This window comes from Oncorhynchus keta, chromosome 5 (assembly GCF_023373465.1).
Source record: "Oncorhynchus keta strain PuntledgeMale-10-30-2019 chromosome 5, Oket_V2, whole genome shotgun sequence".
NCBI classification, from domain to species: Eukaryota; Metazoa; Chordata; class Actinopteri; order Salmoniformes; family Salmonidae; genus Oncorhynchus; species Oncorhynchus keta.
In genome coordinates this window covers 33,359,486-33,378,177 of record NC_068425.1, presented here as the reverse complement: position 1 = coordinate 33,378,177, position 18,692 = coordinate 33,359,486, and the positions used below count along the sequence as shown (strand labels likewise).

The 18,692-nt window shown below is 43.1% G+C and overlaps 1 protein-coding gene across 2 annotated transcripts; it reads right to left on the bottom strand.

Annotated features, from left to right (window-relative positions):
• Window positions 1–752: 752 nt before the first annotated feature.
• LOC118380184 (hemicentin-1-like) lies at window positions 753–16,914 on the bottom strand. Of its 2 annotated transcripts, none has more exons than XM_052519653.1 (7): window positions 16,558–16,914; window positions 15,859–16,206; window positions 14,809–15,069; window positions 14,060–14,341; window positions 13,707–13,803; window positions 13,229–13,367; window positions 753–1,059 (listed from the first exon to the last, which is right to left on the bottom strand). In XM_052519653.1, the coding sequence occupies exons 1-7, from the start codon at window positions 16,763–16,765 to the stop codon at window positions 1,036–1,038; spliced, it is 1,359 nt and encodes a 452-aa protein (XP_052375613.1). In that variant the 5' UTR covers window positions 16,766–16,914; the 3' UTR covers window positions 753–1,035. The 2 variants fall into 2 exon arrangements, with proteins under 2 accessions (XP_052375613.1, XP_052375614.1); XM_052519654.1 differs by having other exon boundaries at window positions 16,567–16,913.
• Window positions 16,915–18,692: the final 1,778 nt, after the last annotated feature.

Genomic DNA, 18,692 nt, shown 5'->3' with positions numbered 1-18,692 from the left:
TTTGGTAAAAGGGCTTTTATGTCCTCTGCGCAATCGTCTGGAACGCCTTACAAAATACTTTTAAACTGGAAGAACTTGTCCCATTGGTGATTTTAAATCGCCGATGAAGCATTTTGAATGACAGGTCGGGGAATCGTTGTTTTTAATTAGCTGTTTTATGATTTTGTTATACTCTTGTGGATTCTTTGGTTTTTACTAGATGACTGGTAGTTTTGCATGTTGTCTTGTCTGTAATTGTGTAATGACTTGGTGCTGCCGATCTTGAAAAATATATTTAAAATCTCAATGAGCCCTTCCTGGTTAAATAAAATGTATCAGTAAGCAGGATCAAATGGAGGGAGACCGCCCTCTAGTGGCACAATGGCTCTGCTTCTCTAGAACGGAGTATCTGAGCGGAACAAGGAGCGAGATTCCCGAAACCTGTAGCGTCTGCCTTCTCGCCCGCTTCAATAACGCTCCAAGTAGCGTCCAGTACATGCTGGGCCCAACATGTATTTGTAGTCTACTTGTGTGCTGCTATAGCCCTTTGCTTTAGCAACTGTCATGGAGTTCACTAAATATTTTCATAAAGAAACTGATCAAACGCACAGGTGCCAAAGCAAGGTGACTTACAAAAATGAGGACCAAGAGCAAGAGAGTGCTGACTTAGAATGAAATACAAATTAAACAAATGCCTTAATGCCTTTGAAAAGTATGATGGTGTAATTACTACGTGCACATGCTAAAAGAAAGGAACGAGTTGGGTAGATAACTCATTGTAGCAAAATATTTATAAACTACAATTCAGAACTCTTAAACGTTTAGTTCGTTTTTGTTCTATTTATACAATAGCCCTGGCATATTCCCACGTTCAATTAGCTTTCCGTTTTGAATGGGTTATTTTGCCTAAAAACCTTTAGGCGTACCTATAGAAAAACAAATATACAACTCTAAATTTGATCATTTAAATGATACCCTTTTTAATAATTTTGAAACGGTTATATGGTGTTGACTTCTAACCCTGTTTATGTTGAGGTCGCAGGCATAGGGTCTTCTTCAGCCAACAGTGTTTCTGACATTCTGAAAGGAGAGAGAGAGAGAACCAGATGTCACTTTAAACTTGTTGAGGTCGCAGGCATAGGGTCTTCTTCAGCCAACAGTGTTTCTGACATTCTGAAAGGAGAGAGAGAGAGAACCAGATGTCACTTTAAACTTGTTGAGGTCGCAGGCATAGGGTCTTCTTCAGCCAACAGTGTTTCTGACATTCTGAAAGGAGAGAGAGAACCAGATGTCACTTTAAACTTGTTGAGGTCGCAGGCATAGGGTCTTCTTCAGCCAACAGTGTTTCTGACATTCTGAAAGGAGAGAGAGAACCAGATGTCACTTTAAACTTGTTGAGGTCGCAGGCATAGGGTCTTCTTCAGCCAACAGTGTTTCTGACATTCTGAAAGGAGAGAGAGAGAACCAGATGTCACTTTAAACTTGTTGAGGTCGCAGGCATAGGGTCTTCTTCAGCCAACAGTGTTTCTGACATTCTGAAAGGAGAGAGAGAGAACCAGATGTCACTTTAAACTTGTTGAGGTCGCAGGCATAGGGTCTTCTTCAGCCAACAGTGTTTCTGACATTCTGAAAGGAGAGAGAGAACCAGATGTCACTTTAAACTTGTTGAGGTCGCAGGCATAGGGTCTTCTTCAGCCAACAGTGTTTCTGACATTCTGAAAGGAGAGAGAGAGAGAACCAGATGTCACTTTAAACTTGTTGAGGTCGCAGGCATAGGGTCTTCTTCAGCCAACAGTGTTTCTGACATTCTGAAAGGAGAGAGAGAGAACCAGATGTCACTTTAAACTTGTTGAGGTCGCAGGCATAGGGTCTTCTTCAGCCAACAGTGTTTCTGACATTCTGAAAGGAGAGAGAGAACCAGATGTCACTTTAAACTTGTTGAGGTCGCAGGCATAGGGTCTTCTTCAGCCAACACTGTTTCTGACATTCTGAAAGGAGAGAGAGAACCAGATGTCACTTTAAACTTGTTGAGGTCGCAGGCATAGGGTCTTCTTCAGCCAACACTGTTTCTGACATTCTGAAAGGAGAGAGAGAGAACCAGATGTCACTTTAAACTTGTTGAGGTCGCAGGCATAGGGTCTTCTTCAGCCAACAGTGTTTCTGACATTCTGAAAGGAGAGAGAGAACCAGATGTCACTTTAAACTTGTTGAGGTCGCAGGCATAGGGTCTTCTTCAGCCAACAGTGTTTCTGACATTCTGAAAGGAGAGAGAGAACCAGATGTCACTTTAAACTTGTTGAGGTCGCAGGCATAGGGTCTTCTTCAGCCAACAGTGTTTCTGACATTCTGAAAGGAGAGAGAGAACCAGATGTCACTTTAAACTTGTTGAGGTCGCAGGCATAGGGTCTTCTTCAGCCAACAGTGTTTCTGACATTCTGAAAGGAGAGAGAGAGAGAACCAGATGTCACTTTAAACTTGTTGAGGTCGCAGGCATAGGGTCTTCTTCAGCCAACAGTGTTTCTGACATTCTGAAAGGAGAGAGAGAACCAGATGTCACTTTAAACTTGTTGAGGTCGCAGGCATAGGGTCTTCTTCAGCCAACAGTGTTTCTGACATTCTGAAAGGAGAGAGAGAGAACCAGATGTCACTTTAAACTTGTTGAGGTCGCAGGCATAGGGTCTTCTTCAGCCAACAGTGTTTCTGACATTCTGAAAGGAGAGAGAGAGAGAACCAGATGTCACTTTAAACTTGTTGAGGTCGCAGGCATAGGGTCTTCTTCAGCCAACAGTGTTTCTGACATTCTGAAAGGAGAGAGAGAGAACCAGATGTCACTTTAAACTTGTTGAGGTCGCAGGCATAGGGTCTTCTTCAGCCAACAGTGTTTCTGACATTCTGAAAGGAGAGAGAGAACCAGATGTCACTTTAAACTTGTTGAGGTCGCAGGCATAGGGTCTTCTTCAGCCAACAGTGTTTCTGACATTCTGAAAGGAGAGAGAGAAACCAGATGTCACTTTAAACTTGTTGAGGTCGCAGGCATAGGGTCTTCTTCAGCCAACAGTGTTTCTGACATTCTGAAAGGAGAGAGAGAGACCAGATGTCACTTTAAACTTGTTGAGGTCGCAGGCATAGGGTCTTCTTCAGCCAACAGTGTTTCTGACATTCTGAAAGGAGAGAGAGAGAACCAGATGTCACTTTAAACTTGTTGAGGTCGCAGGCATAGGGTCTTCTTCAGCCAACAGTGTTTCTGACATTCTGAAAGGAGAGAGAGAGAACCAGATGTCACTTTAAACTTGTTGAGGTCGCAGGCATAGGGTCTTCTTCAGCCAACAGTGTTTCTGACATTCTGAAAGGAGAGAGAGAGAGAACCAGATGTCACTTTAAACTTGTTGAGGTCGCAGGCATAGGGTCTTCTTCAGCCAACAGTGTTTCTGACATTCTGAAAGGAGAGAGAGAACCAGATGTCACTTTAAACTTGTTGAGGTCGCAGGCATAGGGTCTTCTTCAGCCAACAGTGTTTCTGACATTCTGAAAGGAGAGAGAGAGAGAACCAGATGTCACTTTAAACTTGTTGAGGTCGCAGGCATAGGGTCTTCTTCAGCCAACAGTGTTTCTGACATTCTGAAAGGAGAGAGAGAGAGAGAACCAGATGTCACTTTAAACTTGTTGAGGTCGCAGGCATAGGGTCTTCTTCAGCCAACAGTGTTTCTGACATTCTGAAAGGAGAGAGAGAGAGAACCAGATGTCACTTTAAACTTGTTGAGGTCGCAGGCATAGGGTCTTCTTCAGCCAACAGTGTTTCTGACATTCTGAAAGGAGAGAGAGAGAGAACCAGATGTCACTTTAAACTTGTTGAGGTCGCAGGCATAGGGTCTTCTTCAGCCAACAGTGTTTCTGACATTCTGAAAGGAGAGAGAACCAGATGTCACTTTAAACTTGTTGAGGTCGCAGGCATAGGGTCTTCTTCAGCCAACAGTGTTTCTGACATTCTGAAAGGAGAGAGAGAAAACTTGTTGACCAGATGTCACTTTAAACTTGTTGAGGTCGCAGGCATAGGGTCTTCTTCAGCCAACAGTGTTTCTGACATTCTGAAAGGAGAGAGAGAACCAGATGTCACTTTAAACTTGTTGAGGTCGCAGGCATAGGGTCTTCTTCAGCCAACAGTGTTTCTGACATTCTGAAAGGAGAGAGAGAGAGAACCAGATGTCACTTTAAACTTGTTGAGGTCGCAGGCATAGGGTCTTCTTCAGCCAACAGTGTTTCTGACATTCTGAAAGGAGAGAGAGAACCAGATGTCACTTTAAACTTGTTGAGGTCGCAGGCATAGGGTCTTCTTCAGCCAACAGTGTTTCTGACATTCTGAAAGGAGAGAGAACCAGATGTCACTTTAAACTTGTTGAGGTCGCAGGCATAGGGTCTTCTTCAGCCAACAGTGTTTCTGACATTCTGAAAGGAGAGAGAGAACCAGATGTCACTTTAAACTTGTTGAGGTCGCAGGCATAGGGTCTTCTTCAGCCAACAGTGTTTCTGACATTCTGAAAGGAGAGAGAGAGAGAACCAGATGTCACTTTAAACTTGTTGAGGTCGCAGGCATAGGGTCTTCTTCAGCCAACAGTGTTTCTGACATTCTGAAAGGAGAGAGAGAGAACCAGATGTCACTTTAAACTTGTTGAGGTCGCAGGCATAGGGTCTTCTTCAGCCAACAGTGTTTCTGACATTCTGAAAGGAGAGAGAGAGAACCAGATGTCACTTTAAACTTGTTGAGGTCGCAGGCATAGGGTCTTCTTCAGCCAACAGTGTTTCTGACATTCTGAAAGGAGAGAGAGAACCAGATGTCACTTTAAACTTGTTGAGGTCGCAGGCATAGGGTCTTCTTCAGCCAACAGTGTTTCTGACATTCTGAAAGGAGAGAGAACCAGATGTCACTTTAAACTTGTTGAGGTCGCAGGCATAGGGTCTTCTTCAGCCAACAGTGTTTCTGACATTCTGAAAGGACAGAGAGAACCAGATGTCACTTTAAACTTGTTGAGGTCGCAGGCATAGGGTCTTCTTCAGCCAACAGTGTTTCTGACATTCTGAAAGGAGAGAGAGAACCAGATGTCACTTTAAACTTGTTGAGGTCGCAGGCATAGGGTCTTCTTCAGCCAACAGTGTTTCTGACATTCTGAAAGGAGAGAGAGAACCAGATGTCACTTTAAACTTGTTGAGGTCGCAGGCATAGGGTCTTCTTCAGCCAACAGTGTTTCTGACATTCTGAAAGGAGAGAGAGAACCAGATGTCACTTTAAACTTGTTGAGGTCGCAGGCATAGGGTCTTCTTCAGCCAACAGTGTTTCTGACATTCTGAAAGGAGAGAGAGAGAGAACCAGATGTCACTTTAAACTTGTTGAGGTCGCAGGCATAGGGTCTTCTTCAGCCAACAGTGTTTCTGACATTCTGAAAGGAGAGAGAGAGAGAACCAGATGTCACTTTAAACTTGTTGAGGTCGCAGGCATAGGGTCTTCTTCAGCCAACAGTGTTTCTGACATTCTGAAAGGAGAGAGAGAGAACCAGATGTCACTTTAAACTTGTTGAGGTCGCAGGCATAGGGTCTTCTTCAGCCAACAGTGTTTCTGACATTCTGAAAGGAGAGAGAGAACCAGATGTCACTTTAAACTTGTTGAGGTCGCAGGCATAGGGTCTTCTTCAGCCAACAGTGTTTCTGACATTCTGAAAGGAGAGAGAGAACCAGATGTCACTTTAAACTTGTTGAGGTCGCAGGCATAGGGTCTTCTTCAGCCAACAGTGTTTCTGACATTCTGAAAGGAGAGAGAGAGACCAGATGTCACTTTAAACTTGTTGAGGTCGCAGGCATAGGGTCTTCTTCAGCCAACAGTGTTTCTGACATTCTGAAAGGAGAGAGAGAGAACCAGATGTCACTTTAAACTTGTTGAGGTCGCAGGCATAGGGTCTTCTTCAGCCAACAGTGTTTCTGACATTCTGAAAGGAGAGAGAGAAACCAGATGTCACTTTAAACTTGTTGAGGTCGCAGGCATAGGGTCTTCTTCAGCCAACAGTGTTTCTGACATTCTGAAAGGAGAGAGAGAAACCAGATGTCACTTTAAACTTGTTGAGGTCGCAGGCATAGGGTCTTCTTCAGCCAACAGTGTTTCTGACATTCTGAAAGGAGAGAGAGAGAACCAGATGTCACTTTAAACTTGTTGAGGTCGCAGGCATAGGGTCTTCTTCAGCCAACAGTGTTTCTGACATTCTGAAAGGAGAGAGAGAGAACCAGATGTCACTTTAAACTTGTTGAGGTCGCAGGCATAGGGTCTTCTTCAGCCAACAGTGTTTCTGACATTCTGAAAGGAGAGAGAGAGAACCAGATGTCACTTTAAACTTGTTGAGGTCGCAGGCATAGGGTCTTCTTCAGCCAACAGTGTTTCTGACATTCTGAAAGGAGAGAGAGAGAGAACCAGATGTCACTTTAAACTTGTTGAGGTCGCAGGCATAGGGTCTTCTTCAGCCAACAGTGTTTCTGACATTCTGAAAGGAGAGAGAGAGAACCAGATGTCACTTTAAACTTGTTGAGGTCGCAGGCATAGGGTCTTCTTCAGCCAACAGTGTTTCTGACATTCTGAAAGGAGAGAGAGAGAACCAGATGTCACTTTAAACTTGTTGAGGTCGCAGGCATAGGGTCTTCTTCAGCCAACAGTGTTTCTGACATTCTGAAAGGAGAGAGAGAACCAGATGTCACTTTAAACTTGTTGAGGTCGCAGGCATAGGGTCTTCTTCAGCCAACAGTGTTTCTGACATTCTGAAAGGAGAGAGAGAACCAGATGTCACTTTAAACTTGTTGAGGTCGCAGGCATAGGGTCTTCTTCAGCCAACAGTGTTTCTGACATTCTGAAAGGAGAGAGAGAGAACCAGATGTCACTTTAAACTTGTTGAGGTCGCAGGCATAGGGTCTTCTTCAGCCAACAGTGTTTCTGACATTCTGAAAGGAGAGAGAGAGAGAACCAGATGTCACTTTAAACTTGTTGAGGTCGCAGGCATAGGGTCTTCTTCAGCCAACAGTGTTTCTGACATTCTGAAAGGAGAGAGAGAGAGAACCAGATGTCACTTTAAACTTGTTGAGGTCGCAGGCATAGGGTCTTCTTCAGCCAACAGTGTTTCTGACATTCTGAAAGGAGAGAGAGAGACCAGATGTCACTTTAAACTTGTTGAGGTCGCAGGCATAGGGTCTTCTTCAGCCAACAGTGTTTCTGACATTCTGAAAGGAGAGAGAGAACCAGATGTCACTTTAAACTTGTTGAGGTCGCAGGCATAGGGTCTTCTTCAGCCAACAGTGTTTCTGACATTCTGAAAGGAGAGAGAGAAGAACCAGATGTCACTTTAAACTTGTTGAGGTCGCAGGCATAGGGTCTTCTTCAGCCAACAGTGTTTCTGACATTCTGAAAGGAGAGAGAGAGAACCAGATGTCACTTTAAACTTGTTGAGGTCGCAGGCATAGGGTCTTCTTCAGCCAACAGTGTTTCTGACATTCTGAAAGGAGAGAGAGAGAGAACCAGATGTCACTTTAAACTTGTTGAGGTCGCAGGCATAGGGTCTTCTTCAGCCAACAGTGTTTCTGACATTCTGAAAGGAGAGAGAGAACCAGATGTCACTTTAAACTTGTTGAGGTCGCAGGCATAGGGTCTTCTTCAGCCAACAGTGTTTCTGACATTCTGAAAGGAGAGAGAGAACCAGATGTCACTTTAAACTTGTTGAGGTCGCAGGCATAGGGTCTTCTTCAGCCAACAGTGTTTCTGACATTCTGAAAGGAGAGAGAGAAACCAGATGTCACTTTAAACTTGTTGAGGTCGCAGGCATAGGGTCTTCTTCAGCCAACAGTGTTTCTGACATTCTGAAAGGAGAGAGAGAGACCAGATGTCACTTTAAACTTGTTGAGGTCGCAGGCATAGGGTCTTCTTCAGCCAACAGTGTTTCTGACATTCTGAAAGGAGAGAGAGAGAACCAGATGTCACTTTAAACTTGTTGAGGTCGCAGGCATAGGGTCTTCTTCAGCCAACAGTGTTTCTGACATTCTGAAAGGAGAGAGAGAGAACCAGATGTCACTTTAAACTTGTTGAGGTCGCAGGCATAGGGTCTTCTTCAGCCAACAGTGTTTCTGACATTCTGAAAGGAGAGAGAGAACCAGATGTCACTTTAAACTTGTTGAGGTCGCAGGCATAGGGTCTTCTTCAGCCAACAGTGTTTCTGACATTCTGAAAGGAGAGAGAGAAGAACCAGATGTCACTTTAAACTTGTTGAGGTCGCAGGCATAGGGTCTTCTTCAGCCAACAGTGTTTCTGACATTCTGAAAGGAGAGAGAGAGAGAACCAGATGTCACTTTAAACTTGTTGAGGTCGCAGGCATAGGGTCTTCTTCAGCCAACAGTGTTTCTGACATTCTGAAAGGAGAGAGAGAACCAGATGTCACTTTAAACTTGTTGAGGTCGCAGGCATAGGGTCTTCTTCAGCCAACAGTGTTTCTGACATTCTGAAAGGAGAGAGAACCAGATGTCACTTTAAACTTGTTGAGGTCGCAGGCATAGGGTCTTCTTCAGCCAACAGTGTTTCTGACATTCTGAAAGGAGAGAGAGAACCAGATGTCACTTTAAACTTGTTGAGGTCGCAGGCATAGGGTCTTCTTCAGCCAACAGTGTTTCTGACATTCTGAAAGGAGAGAGAGAACCAGATGTCACTTTAAACTTGTTGAGGTCGCAGGCATAGGGTCTTCTTCAGCCAACAGTGTTTCTGACATTCTGAAAGGAGAGAGAGAACCAGATGTCACTTTAAACTTGTTGAGGTCGCAGGCATAGGGTCTTCTTCAGCCAACAGTGTTTCTGACATTCTGAAAGGAGAGAGAGAACCAGATGTCACTTTAAACTTGTTGAGGTCGCAGGCATAGGGTCTTCTTCAGCCAACAGTGTTTCTGACATTCTGAAAGGAGAGAGAGAGAAACCAGATGTCACTTTAAACTTGTTGAGGTCGCAGGCATAGGGTCTTCTTCAGCCAACAGTGTTTCTGACATTCTGAAAGGAGAGAGAGAACCAGATGTCACTTTAAACTTGTTGAGGTCGCAGGCATAGGGTCTTCTTCAGCCAACAGTGTTTCTGACATTCTGAAAGGAGAGAGAGAACCAGATGTCACTTTAAACTTGTTGAGGTCGCAGGCATAGGGTCTTCTTCAGCCAACAGTGTTTCTGACATTCTGAAAGGAGGAGAGAGAACCAGATGTCACTTTAAACTTGTTGAGGTCGCAGGCATAGGGTCTTCTTCAGCCAACAGTGTTTCTGACATTCTGAAAGGAGAGAGAGAACCAGATGTCACTTTAAACTTGTTGAGGTCGCAGGCATAGGGTCTTCTTCAGCCAACAGTGTTTCTGACATTCTGAAAGGAGAGAGAACCAGATGTCACTTTAAACTTGTTGAGGTCGCAGGCATAGGGTCTTCTTCAGCCAACAGTGTTTCTGACATTCTGAAAGGAGAGAGAGAACCAGATGTCACTTTAAACTTGTTGAGGTCGCAGGCATAGGGTCTTCTTCAGCCAACAGTGTTTCTGACATTCTGAAAGGAGAGAGAGAGAACCAGATGTCACTTTAAACTTGTTGAGGTCGCAGGCATAGGGTCTTCTTCAGCCAACAGTGTTTCTGACATTCTGAAAGGAGAGAGAGAACCAGATGTCACTTTAAACTTGTTGAGGTCGCAGGCATAGGGTCTTCTTCAGCCAACAGTGTTTCTGACATTCTGAAAGGAGAGAGAGAGAACCAGATGTCACTTTAAACTTGTTGAGGTCGCAGGCATAGGGTCTTCTTCAGCCAACAGTGTTTCTGACATTCTGAAAGGAGAGAGAGAACCAGATGTCACTTTAAACTTGTTGAGGTCGCAGGCATAGGGTCTTCTTCAGCCAACAGTGTTTCTGACATTCTGAAAGGAGAGAGAGAGACCAGATGTCACTTTAAACTTGTTGAGGTCGCAGGCATAGGGTCTTCTTCAGCCAACAGTGTTTCTGACATTCTGAAAGGAGAGAGAGAGAGAACCAGATGTCACTTTAAACTTGTTGAGGTCGCAGGCATAGGGTCTTCTTCAGCCAACAGTGTTTCTGACATTCTGAAAGGAGAGAGAGAGAACCAGATGTCACTTTAAACTTGTTGAGGTCGCAGGCATAGGGTCTTCTTCAGCCAACAGTGTTTCTGACATTCTGAAAGGAGAGAGAGAGAACCAGATGTCACTTTAAACTTGTTGAGGTCGCAGGCATAGGGTCTTCTTCAGCCAACAGTGTTTCTGACATTCTGAAAGGAGAGAGAGAACCAGATGTCACTTTAAACTTGTTGAGGTCGCAGGCATAGGGTCTTCTTCAGCCAACAGTGTTTCTGACATTCTGAAAGGAGAGAGAGAACCAGATGTCACTTTAAACTTGTTGAGGTCGCAGGCATAGGGTCTTCTTCAGCCAACAGTGTTTCTGACATTCTGAAAGGAGAGAGAGAGACCAGATGTCACTTTAAACTTGTTGAGGTCGCAGGCATAGGGTCTTCTTCAGCCAACAGTGTTTCTGACATTCTGAAAGGAGAGAGAGAACCAGATGTCACTTTAAACTTGTTGAGGTCGCAGGCATAGGGTCTTCTTCAGCCAACAGTGTTTCTGACATTCTGAAAGGAGAGAGAGAACCAGATGTCACTTTAAACTTGTTGAGGTCGCAGGCATAGGGTCTTCTTCAGCCAACAGTGTTTCTGACATTCTGAAAGGAGAGAGAGAACCAGATGTCACTTTAAACTTGTTGAGGTCGCAGGCATAGGGTCTTCTTCAGCCAACAGTGTTTCTGACATTCTGAAAGGAGAGAGAGAGAACCAGATGTCACTTTAAACTTGTTGAGGTCGCAGGCATAGGGTCTTCTTCAGCCAACAGTGTTTCTGACATTCTGAAAGGAGAGAGAGAACCAGATGTCACTTTAAACTTGTTGAGGTCGCAGGCATAGGGTCTTCTTCAGCCAACACTGTTTCTGACATTCTGAAAGGAGAGAGAGAGAACCAGATGTCACTTTAAACTTGTTGAGGTCGCAGGCATAGGGTCTTCTTCAGCCAACAGTGTTTCTGACATTCTGAAAGGAGAGAGAGAGAACCAGATGTCACTTTAAACTTGTTGAGGTCGCAGGCATAGGGTCTTCTTCAGCCAACAGTGTTTCTGACATTCTGAAAGGAGAGAGAGAAGAACCAGATGTCACTTTAAACTTGTTGAGGTCGCAGGCATAGGGTCTTCTTCAGCCAACAGTGTTTCTGACATTCTGAAAGGAGAGAGAGAGAACCAGATGTCACTTTAAACTTGTTGAGGTCGCAGGCATAGGGTCTTCTTCAGCCAACAGTGTTTCTGACATTCTGAAAGGAGAGAGAGAACCAGATGTCACTTTAAACTTGTTGAGGTCGCAGGCATAGGGTCTTCTTCAGCCAACAGTGTTTCTGACATTCTGAAAGGAGAGAGAGAGAGAACCAGATGTCACTTTAAACTTGTTGAGGTCGCAGGCATAGGGTCTTCTTCAGCCAACAGTGTTTCTGACATTCTGAAAGGAGAGAGAGAACCAGATGTCACTTTAAACTTGTTGAGGTCGCAGGCATAGGGTCTTCTTCAGCCAACAGTGTTTCTGACATTCTGAAAGGAGAGAGAGAACCAGATGTCACTTTAAACTTGTTGAGGTCGCAGGCATAGGGTCTTCTTCAACATCCTGTTTCTGACATTCCAACAGTGTTTCTGACATTCTGAAAGGAGAGAGAGAACCAGATGTCACTTTAAACTTGTTGAGGTCGCAGGCATAGGGTCTTCTTCAGCCAACAGTGTTTCTGACATTCTGAAAGGAGAGAGAGAGAGAACCAGATGTCACTTTAAACTTGTTGAGGTCGCAGGCATAGGGTCTTCTTCAGCCAACAGTGTTTCTGACATTCTGAAAGGAGAGAGAGAGAAACCAGATGTCACTTTAAACTTGTTGAGGTCGCAGGCATAGGGTCTTCTTCAGCCAACAGTGTTTCTGACATTCTGAAAGGAGAGAGAGAGAACCAGATGTCACTTTAAACTTGTTGAGGTCGCAGGCATAGGGTCTTCTTCAGCCAACAGTGTTTCTGACATTCTGAAAGGAGAGAGAGAACCAGATGTCACTTTAAACTTGTTGAGGTCGCAGGCATAGGGTCTTCTTCAGCCAACAGTGTTTCTGACATTCTGAAAGGAGAGAGAGAGAGAACCAGATGTCACTTTAAACTTGTTGAGGTCGCAGGCATAGGGTCTTCTTCAGCCAACAGTGTTTCTGACATTCTGAAAGGAGAGAGAGAACCAGATGTCACTTTAAACTTGTTGAGGTCGCAGGCATAGGGTCTTCTTCAGCCAACAGTGTTTCTGACATTCTGAAAGGAGAGAGAGAGAACCAGATGTCACTTTAAACTTGTTGAGGTCGCAGGCATAGGGTCTTCTTCAGCCAACAGTGTTTCTGACATTCTGAAAGGAGAGAGAGAGAACCAGATGTCACTTTAAACTTGTTGAGGTCGCAGGCATAGGGTCTTCTTCAGCCAACAGTGTTTCTGACATTCTGAAAGGAGAGAGAGAGACCAGATGTCACTTTAAACTTGTTGAGGTCGCAGGCATAGGGTCTTCTTCAGCCAACAGTGTTTCTGACATTCTGAAAGGAGAGAGAGAAGAACCAGATGTCACTTTAAACTTGTTGAGGTCGCAGGCATAGGGTCTTCTTCAGCCAACAGTGTTTCTGACATTCTGAAAGGAGAGAGAGAGAACCAGATGTCACTTTAAACTTGTTGAGGTCGCAGGCATAGGGTCTTCTTCAGCCAACAGTGTTTCTGACATTCTGAAAGGAGAGAGAGAACCAGATGTCACTTTAAACTTGTTGAGGTCGCAGGCATAGGGTCTTCTTCAGCCAACAGTGTTTCTGACATTCTGAAAGGAGAGAGAACCAGATGTCACTTTAAACTTGTTGAGGTCGCAGGCATAGGGTCTTCTTCAGCCAACAGTGTTTCTGACATTCTGAAAGGACAGAGAGAACCAGATGTCACTTTAAACTTGTTGAGGTCGCAGGCATAGGGTCTTCTTCAGCCAACAGTGTTTCTGACATTCTGAAAGGAGAGAGAGAACCAGATGTCACTTTAAACTTGGGGAACATGTGCACACTTTGGGAGAAAGGAAATATTATTGTGACTAACCCGTAAATCATCAAAGTTCTTTTCAAGGGAGAAACTTACAGCCAGAGTGTCATACTCAGGAGACATTGTCCTTTTATTCAGAGTCATGTACGTGTCATCAGACTGCGCCGTGTGTGTCGGTTTACCACAAGGTGCCATCTGTGCCTCCCCTATAAAGTTCCTTCCTCTTGGGGTTTTCCTGGAGAGAGTGACAGATGACATGTAGGAGTCCCAGGTCAACAGGCCATAATGCTGTAAAGATGCACTTGTTTTTTTATATGCCATAATTTCCTAACTGGATTCTAAATACATTGCCTCTTAGAAGCACAATAAGCTGTTCAATGAAATGCTATGTCTTTAAAACATAGGTATCCTAATGGCAGGGTTGGGATCAATTCCATTCCAGTCATTTCAGGAAGTAAACTGAAATTTCAATACTTTTCAATTAGGAACATTTGAAATTGGAATTTGGTTTACTTTCAGAATTGACGTGAATTTAAGTGGAATTGACCCCAACCCTGGTATCTTAATGGATCACCTCTTCTTCAGTGTGCCATAGAGGATGACTAGCAGAGCTCCAGCTGCCAACACAGCCACCACCCCCACAACGGGAGCCCAGGGAAACACTGGTTTACCTGGGAGAGGATGAATTACCAGATAAAGACACATCTACTCACATCAGAACATTTAACCTATAACCCTGGTGAAGGTGACCACCTACAGAAGTTTACTAGTTGAGACCGGCCCACTAGGCCAAATATAAACCAGAATATCTGACAATAATTATCATGTAGAACGGCCCAATAGGAGAAATATAAACCAGCCCATCTGACATTTGCCCGACCTACAGTATGGCCAGTCTATTCTGCCTTAATTAAATGGATGTCTTACCTGCTATACTGAGATGCACAGTTGCAGAGTCAAGTGGTCCGTATTGATTCTCAGCCTTACAGAAGTACTGCCCACTGTCCTCATTGCTGATGTTAAGGATGATGTAACTCTGCCCTGATCCTGTTTCTGAGAACCCCGTCCGTCCTTCATTCTTCTTGTACCAGGTGTATTTGTCCACTGGTGACTTGGCATCACTGCTGCAGGTCAGAGTCACTGATCTGCCCTCCACTATTTCACCAGAGGGACTGACTGTGACTGACACTGAGGTGTTCTTTGGGAAGTCTGGAGGAGAAAATGAAGACAGTTTGACATCTAGATTAACACCCACAGCTCATGTTGTGGTGACATTGAGCTGTTCATGGCATGTTATTTAGCACATGCTGACTGGGGTCCTTCCACTCCAGAGGGGGTTACTACGAAGCAAGGGTCGATGAGTTAAATATTCTAAAATGAAGTTTTATTCATAGAAAACAAGCTTAAAATGACATGGTCTAATTGACTGAACAACCAAAAACACACATTGAAGTTGAGCTTTCTTAATGAATCAGAAAATCAATGGTTATTTCTAGTTGTTTATCAAAGTTAGCTGTAGTATACCCCTTTGTTGTTTTTCAAGCTAATGCTAAGATGTAGGTCAGTAAACAAAGCCATATTTGGGTTGCTGACTCTCAGAACCAATAGATGATTTGCTAGTGACATAAACAGATGAAATTCATACATTTCTAATATCCTCTCTATACACTACTTACATCCCACTACAAGGATCACTGCCGGACCAGGGGAATCCTCTCTGCCGCTCACCGCACAGGAGTAGCTGCCTGCATCTTCCCTGCTTACCGGGTCTAGTTCCAGGTAGTTGGCCATAACCCTGACCTTGTTGGTGTAGTTCAAAGGCTGTTTGTCCCTGTACCAGGTGTAGGTGGGATTTTCACTCAAGAAGCAGGAGCCACAGGTAAGGTCTGCCCACTCGCCGTCCAAAGCTAGGTCAGGGGTCAAATCAACATGGAGCCCTGGGTAGAGTGGGGGTCATTTTCATTTGAGATTTGATTTCAAACAAAATATCTTTATTAGATCAAGTCAAACCCAGGAAAATAACAGACAGTAACATAAAGAATAAAACATTATCCTCTCAAAGCTTCTACAAGAATCTCCTATTTTATTGTTTCTGAAAATTACAGATGAAGCCAATGTTTTTTTCAATGTGAGTAATCCGCTGAGGAATGATGGACAGCGGAGATGATTGTCCTTCTAAAAGATGCATATGCTTTTCAAAAAGAATAGAGGACCAAGTCACTCTTCATATAATGAATTAAAATGCCTTTATTTGTATGGCATGTTCAATGGAAACAGAGTTGAAAAACTCTTACGCATTTCGGCTGCATGGCCTTCGTCAGGGGGGGCAAAGAAGTGATAATACAATGTCCTCTTTTGAACAGCTTTTTCCCCCAAAAAATGAGCTGTTCAAAAGAGGACATTGTATTATCATTTCTTTCCCTGACGAAGTCCAGGCAGCTGAGACGCGTTGGAGTTTTTAAACTTTGTTTTATATGAAGAATGTTGTGGTCCTTCTTTCTTTTTGATGACCAATTTACCCCTTTTACCAAAGAGCACCTTCAGTCTACCAACATCTACTACTGTGTACCTTAGCAGCGCTTCCCTTCTTTTTCTATGTACAGGCTTTTGTCGGCCTTTGTGAAGAATTTGTGCATATGCAACTCGTCCGAAAATAGCTGACTTAAACATTGACGGACAACGATTTTATCCATATTCATGTGGACGAATTCATGCCGTGGCCTTACCTGTCACATTTAACCTGACTCCTGGATTCCCCATCCATCCCCCAGGATTGACGTCAGTCCCAAACAGGAAGCTGTAGGTTCCTGAATCGCTCTCTCTCAGGTCTGTGATTCTCAGTGTACAGAGTTGGTTACTGTCCCCTAGATACTCCACACGGCCTTTGTACTCAGGGTTCAAATTCAGATCCAGAGACTCAGCACTAGGCACTTGACCTTTGAACCAGAAAGCTGTTGTGACTTTGTGACCCTTGGGAAATGTGTAAGAGCAGGGCATGGTCACAGAAGAGCCCTCTAAGGAGCAGACTCTCCTGGGGGTGTAAGTCACACTCCCGTTGTCCTGACCCAGACACCCTGAAACATAGGTCACACATCAGGATGCTGAATCGTAATTCCATCATTAATGAATTGATACTGAAGATGGTCACACTCTATATACTGTGAGAGGTCAACCTTTTGTGGTGAATGTGTTTTTACTGACAAACTAAAGGAGAAGTTTCAAGAAGTAAGAAGTACATTTGTGAAAAAAAAACAAAAAAACAAAAGAGAAGTACTGTAAGGTTTCGTTGTCAACTGGAAACTGTACACACCCTATTTTCTCTGTATGACTGTACACTACTATACGCTCAACAACTTCATCAATCCAGATCATTCCCTTTCAGGAGGTAAACAAACAAACACAACTAAAATAATATTTAATCTCACCCAGTTTACCTGTAGTCATGAGCAGGATGATTACCAGGTTGGAGTACCAGGTAACCAGGTTACTAGGTTGGAGTACCAGGTAACCAGGTAACCAGGTTACCAGGTTGGAGTACCAGGTAACCAGGTTACCAGGTTGGAGAGATCCAGCACCCTGCAGAGAAACAACATGAAGAAGAAGAGGATACAAAAGCATCATTATCATCATCATGACAGAACATACTTCATATGCAGTATACTAACCAGTCATCATCATGACAGAACATACTTCATGTACAGTATACTAACCAGTCAACATCATCATTATGACAGAACATACTTCATGTACAGTATACTAACCAGTCATCATCATGACAGAACATACTTCATGTACAGTATACTCCAGTCATCATGACAGAACATACTTCATGTACAGTATACTAACCAGTCAACATCATCATCATGACAGAACATACTTCATGTACAGTATACTAACCAGTCAACATCATGACAGAACATATTTCATGTACAGTATACTAACCAGTCAACATCATCATCATGACAGAACATACTTCATGTACAGTATACTAACCAGTCATCATCATGACAGAACATACTTCATGTACAGTATACTAACCAGTCATCATCATGACAGAACATACTTCATGTACAGTATACTAACCAGTCAACATCATCATCATGACAGAACATACTTCATGTACAGTATACTAACCAGTCAACATCATCATCATGACAGAACATACTTCATGTACAGTATACTAACCAGTCAACATCATCATCATGACAGAACATACTTCATGTACAGTATACTAACCAGTCATCATCATGACAGAACATACTTCATGTACAGTATACTAACCAGTCAACATCATCATCATGACAGAACATACTTCATGTACAGTATACTAACCAGTCATCATCATGACAGAACATACATGACAGTATACTAACCAGTCACATCATTACTTCATGTACAGTATACTAACCAGTCAACATCATCATGACAGAACATACTTCATGTACAGTATACTAACCAGTCATCATCATGACAGAACATACTTCATGTACAGTATACTAACCAGTCAACATCATCATCATCAGAACATACTTCATGACAGAACAACCAGTCAACATTCATGACAGAACATACTTCAGTATACTAACCAGTCAACATCATCATCATGACAGAACATACTTCATGTACAGTATACTAACCAGTCAACATCATCAGAACATGACAGAACATACTTCATGTACAGTATACTAACCAGTCAACATCATGACAGAACATACTTCATGTACAGTATACTAACCAGTCAACATCATGACAGAACATACTTCATGTACAGTATACTAACCAGTCATCATCATGACAGAACATACTTCATGTACAGTATACCCAGTCAACATCATCATGACAGAACATACTTCATGTACAGTATACTAACCAGTCAACATCATCATCATGACAGAACATACTTCATGTACAGTATACTAACCAGTCAACATCATGACAGAACATACTTCATGTACAGTATACTAACCAGTCAACATCATCATCATGACAGAACATACTTCATGTACAGTATACTAACCAGTCAACATCATCATGACAGAACAGAACATAACATCATCATGATACTTCATGTACAGTATACTAACCAGTCATCACATCATGACAGAACATACTTCATGTCAGTATACAACCAGTCAACATCATGACAGAACATACTTCATGTACAGTATACTAACCAGTCAACATCATCATCATGACAGAACATACTTCATGTACAGTATACTAACCAGTCAACATCATCAGAACATACTTCATGACAGAAACCAGTCAACATTCAGAACATACTTCATACAGTATACTAACCAGTCAACATCATGACAGAACATACTTCATGTACAGTATACTAACCAGTCAACATCATCATCATGACAGAACATACTTCATGTACAGTATACAACCAGTCATCATCATGACAGAACATACTTCATGTACAGTATACTAACCAGTCAACATCATCATCATGACAGAACATACTTCATGTACAGTATACTAACCAGTCAACATCATCATCATGACAGAACATACTTCATGTACAGTATACTAACCAGACAGAACATACTCA

Bases quoted from the DNA above. Each gene is read 5' to 3' on its own strand.
- LOC118380184 (XM_052519653.1), bottom strand. From the start codon at position 16,765: ATGATGATGATAATGATGCTTTTGTATCCTCTTCTTCTTCATGTTGTT. The intron at 16,207-16,557 runs GTGAGATTAAAT...CCTATGTTTCAG, and splicing joins CATGACTACAGGTAAACTGG to GGTGTCTGGGTCAGGACAAC. The intron at 13,368-13,706 runs GTGATCCATTAA...CACTCTCTCCAG, and splicing joins TATGGCACACTGAAGAAGAG to GAAAACCCCAAGAGGAAGGA.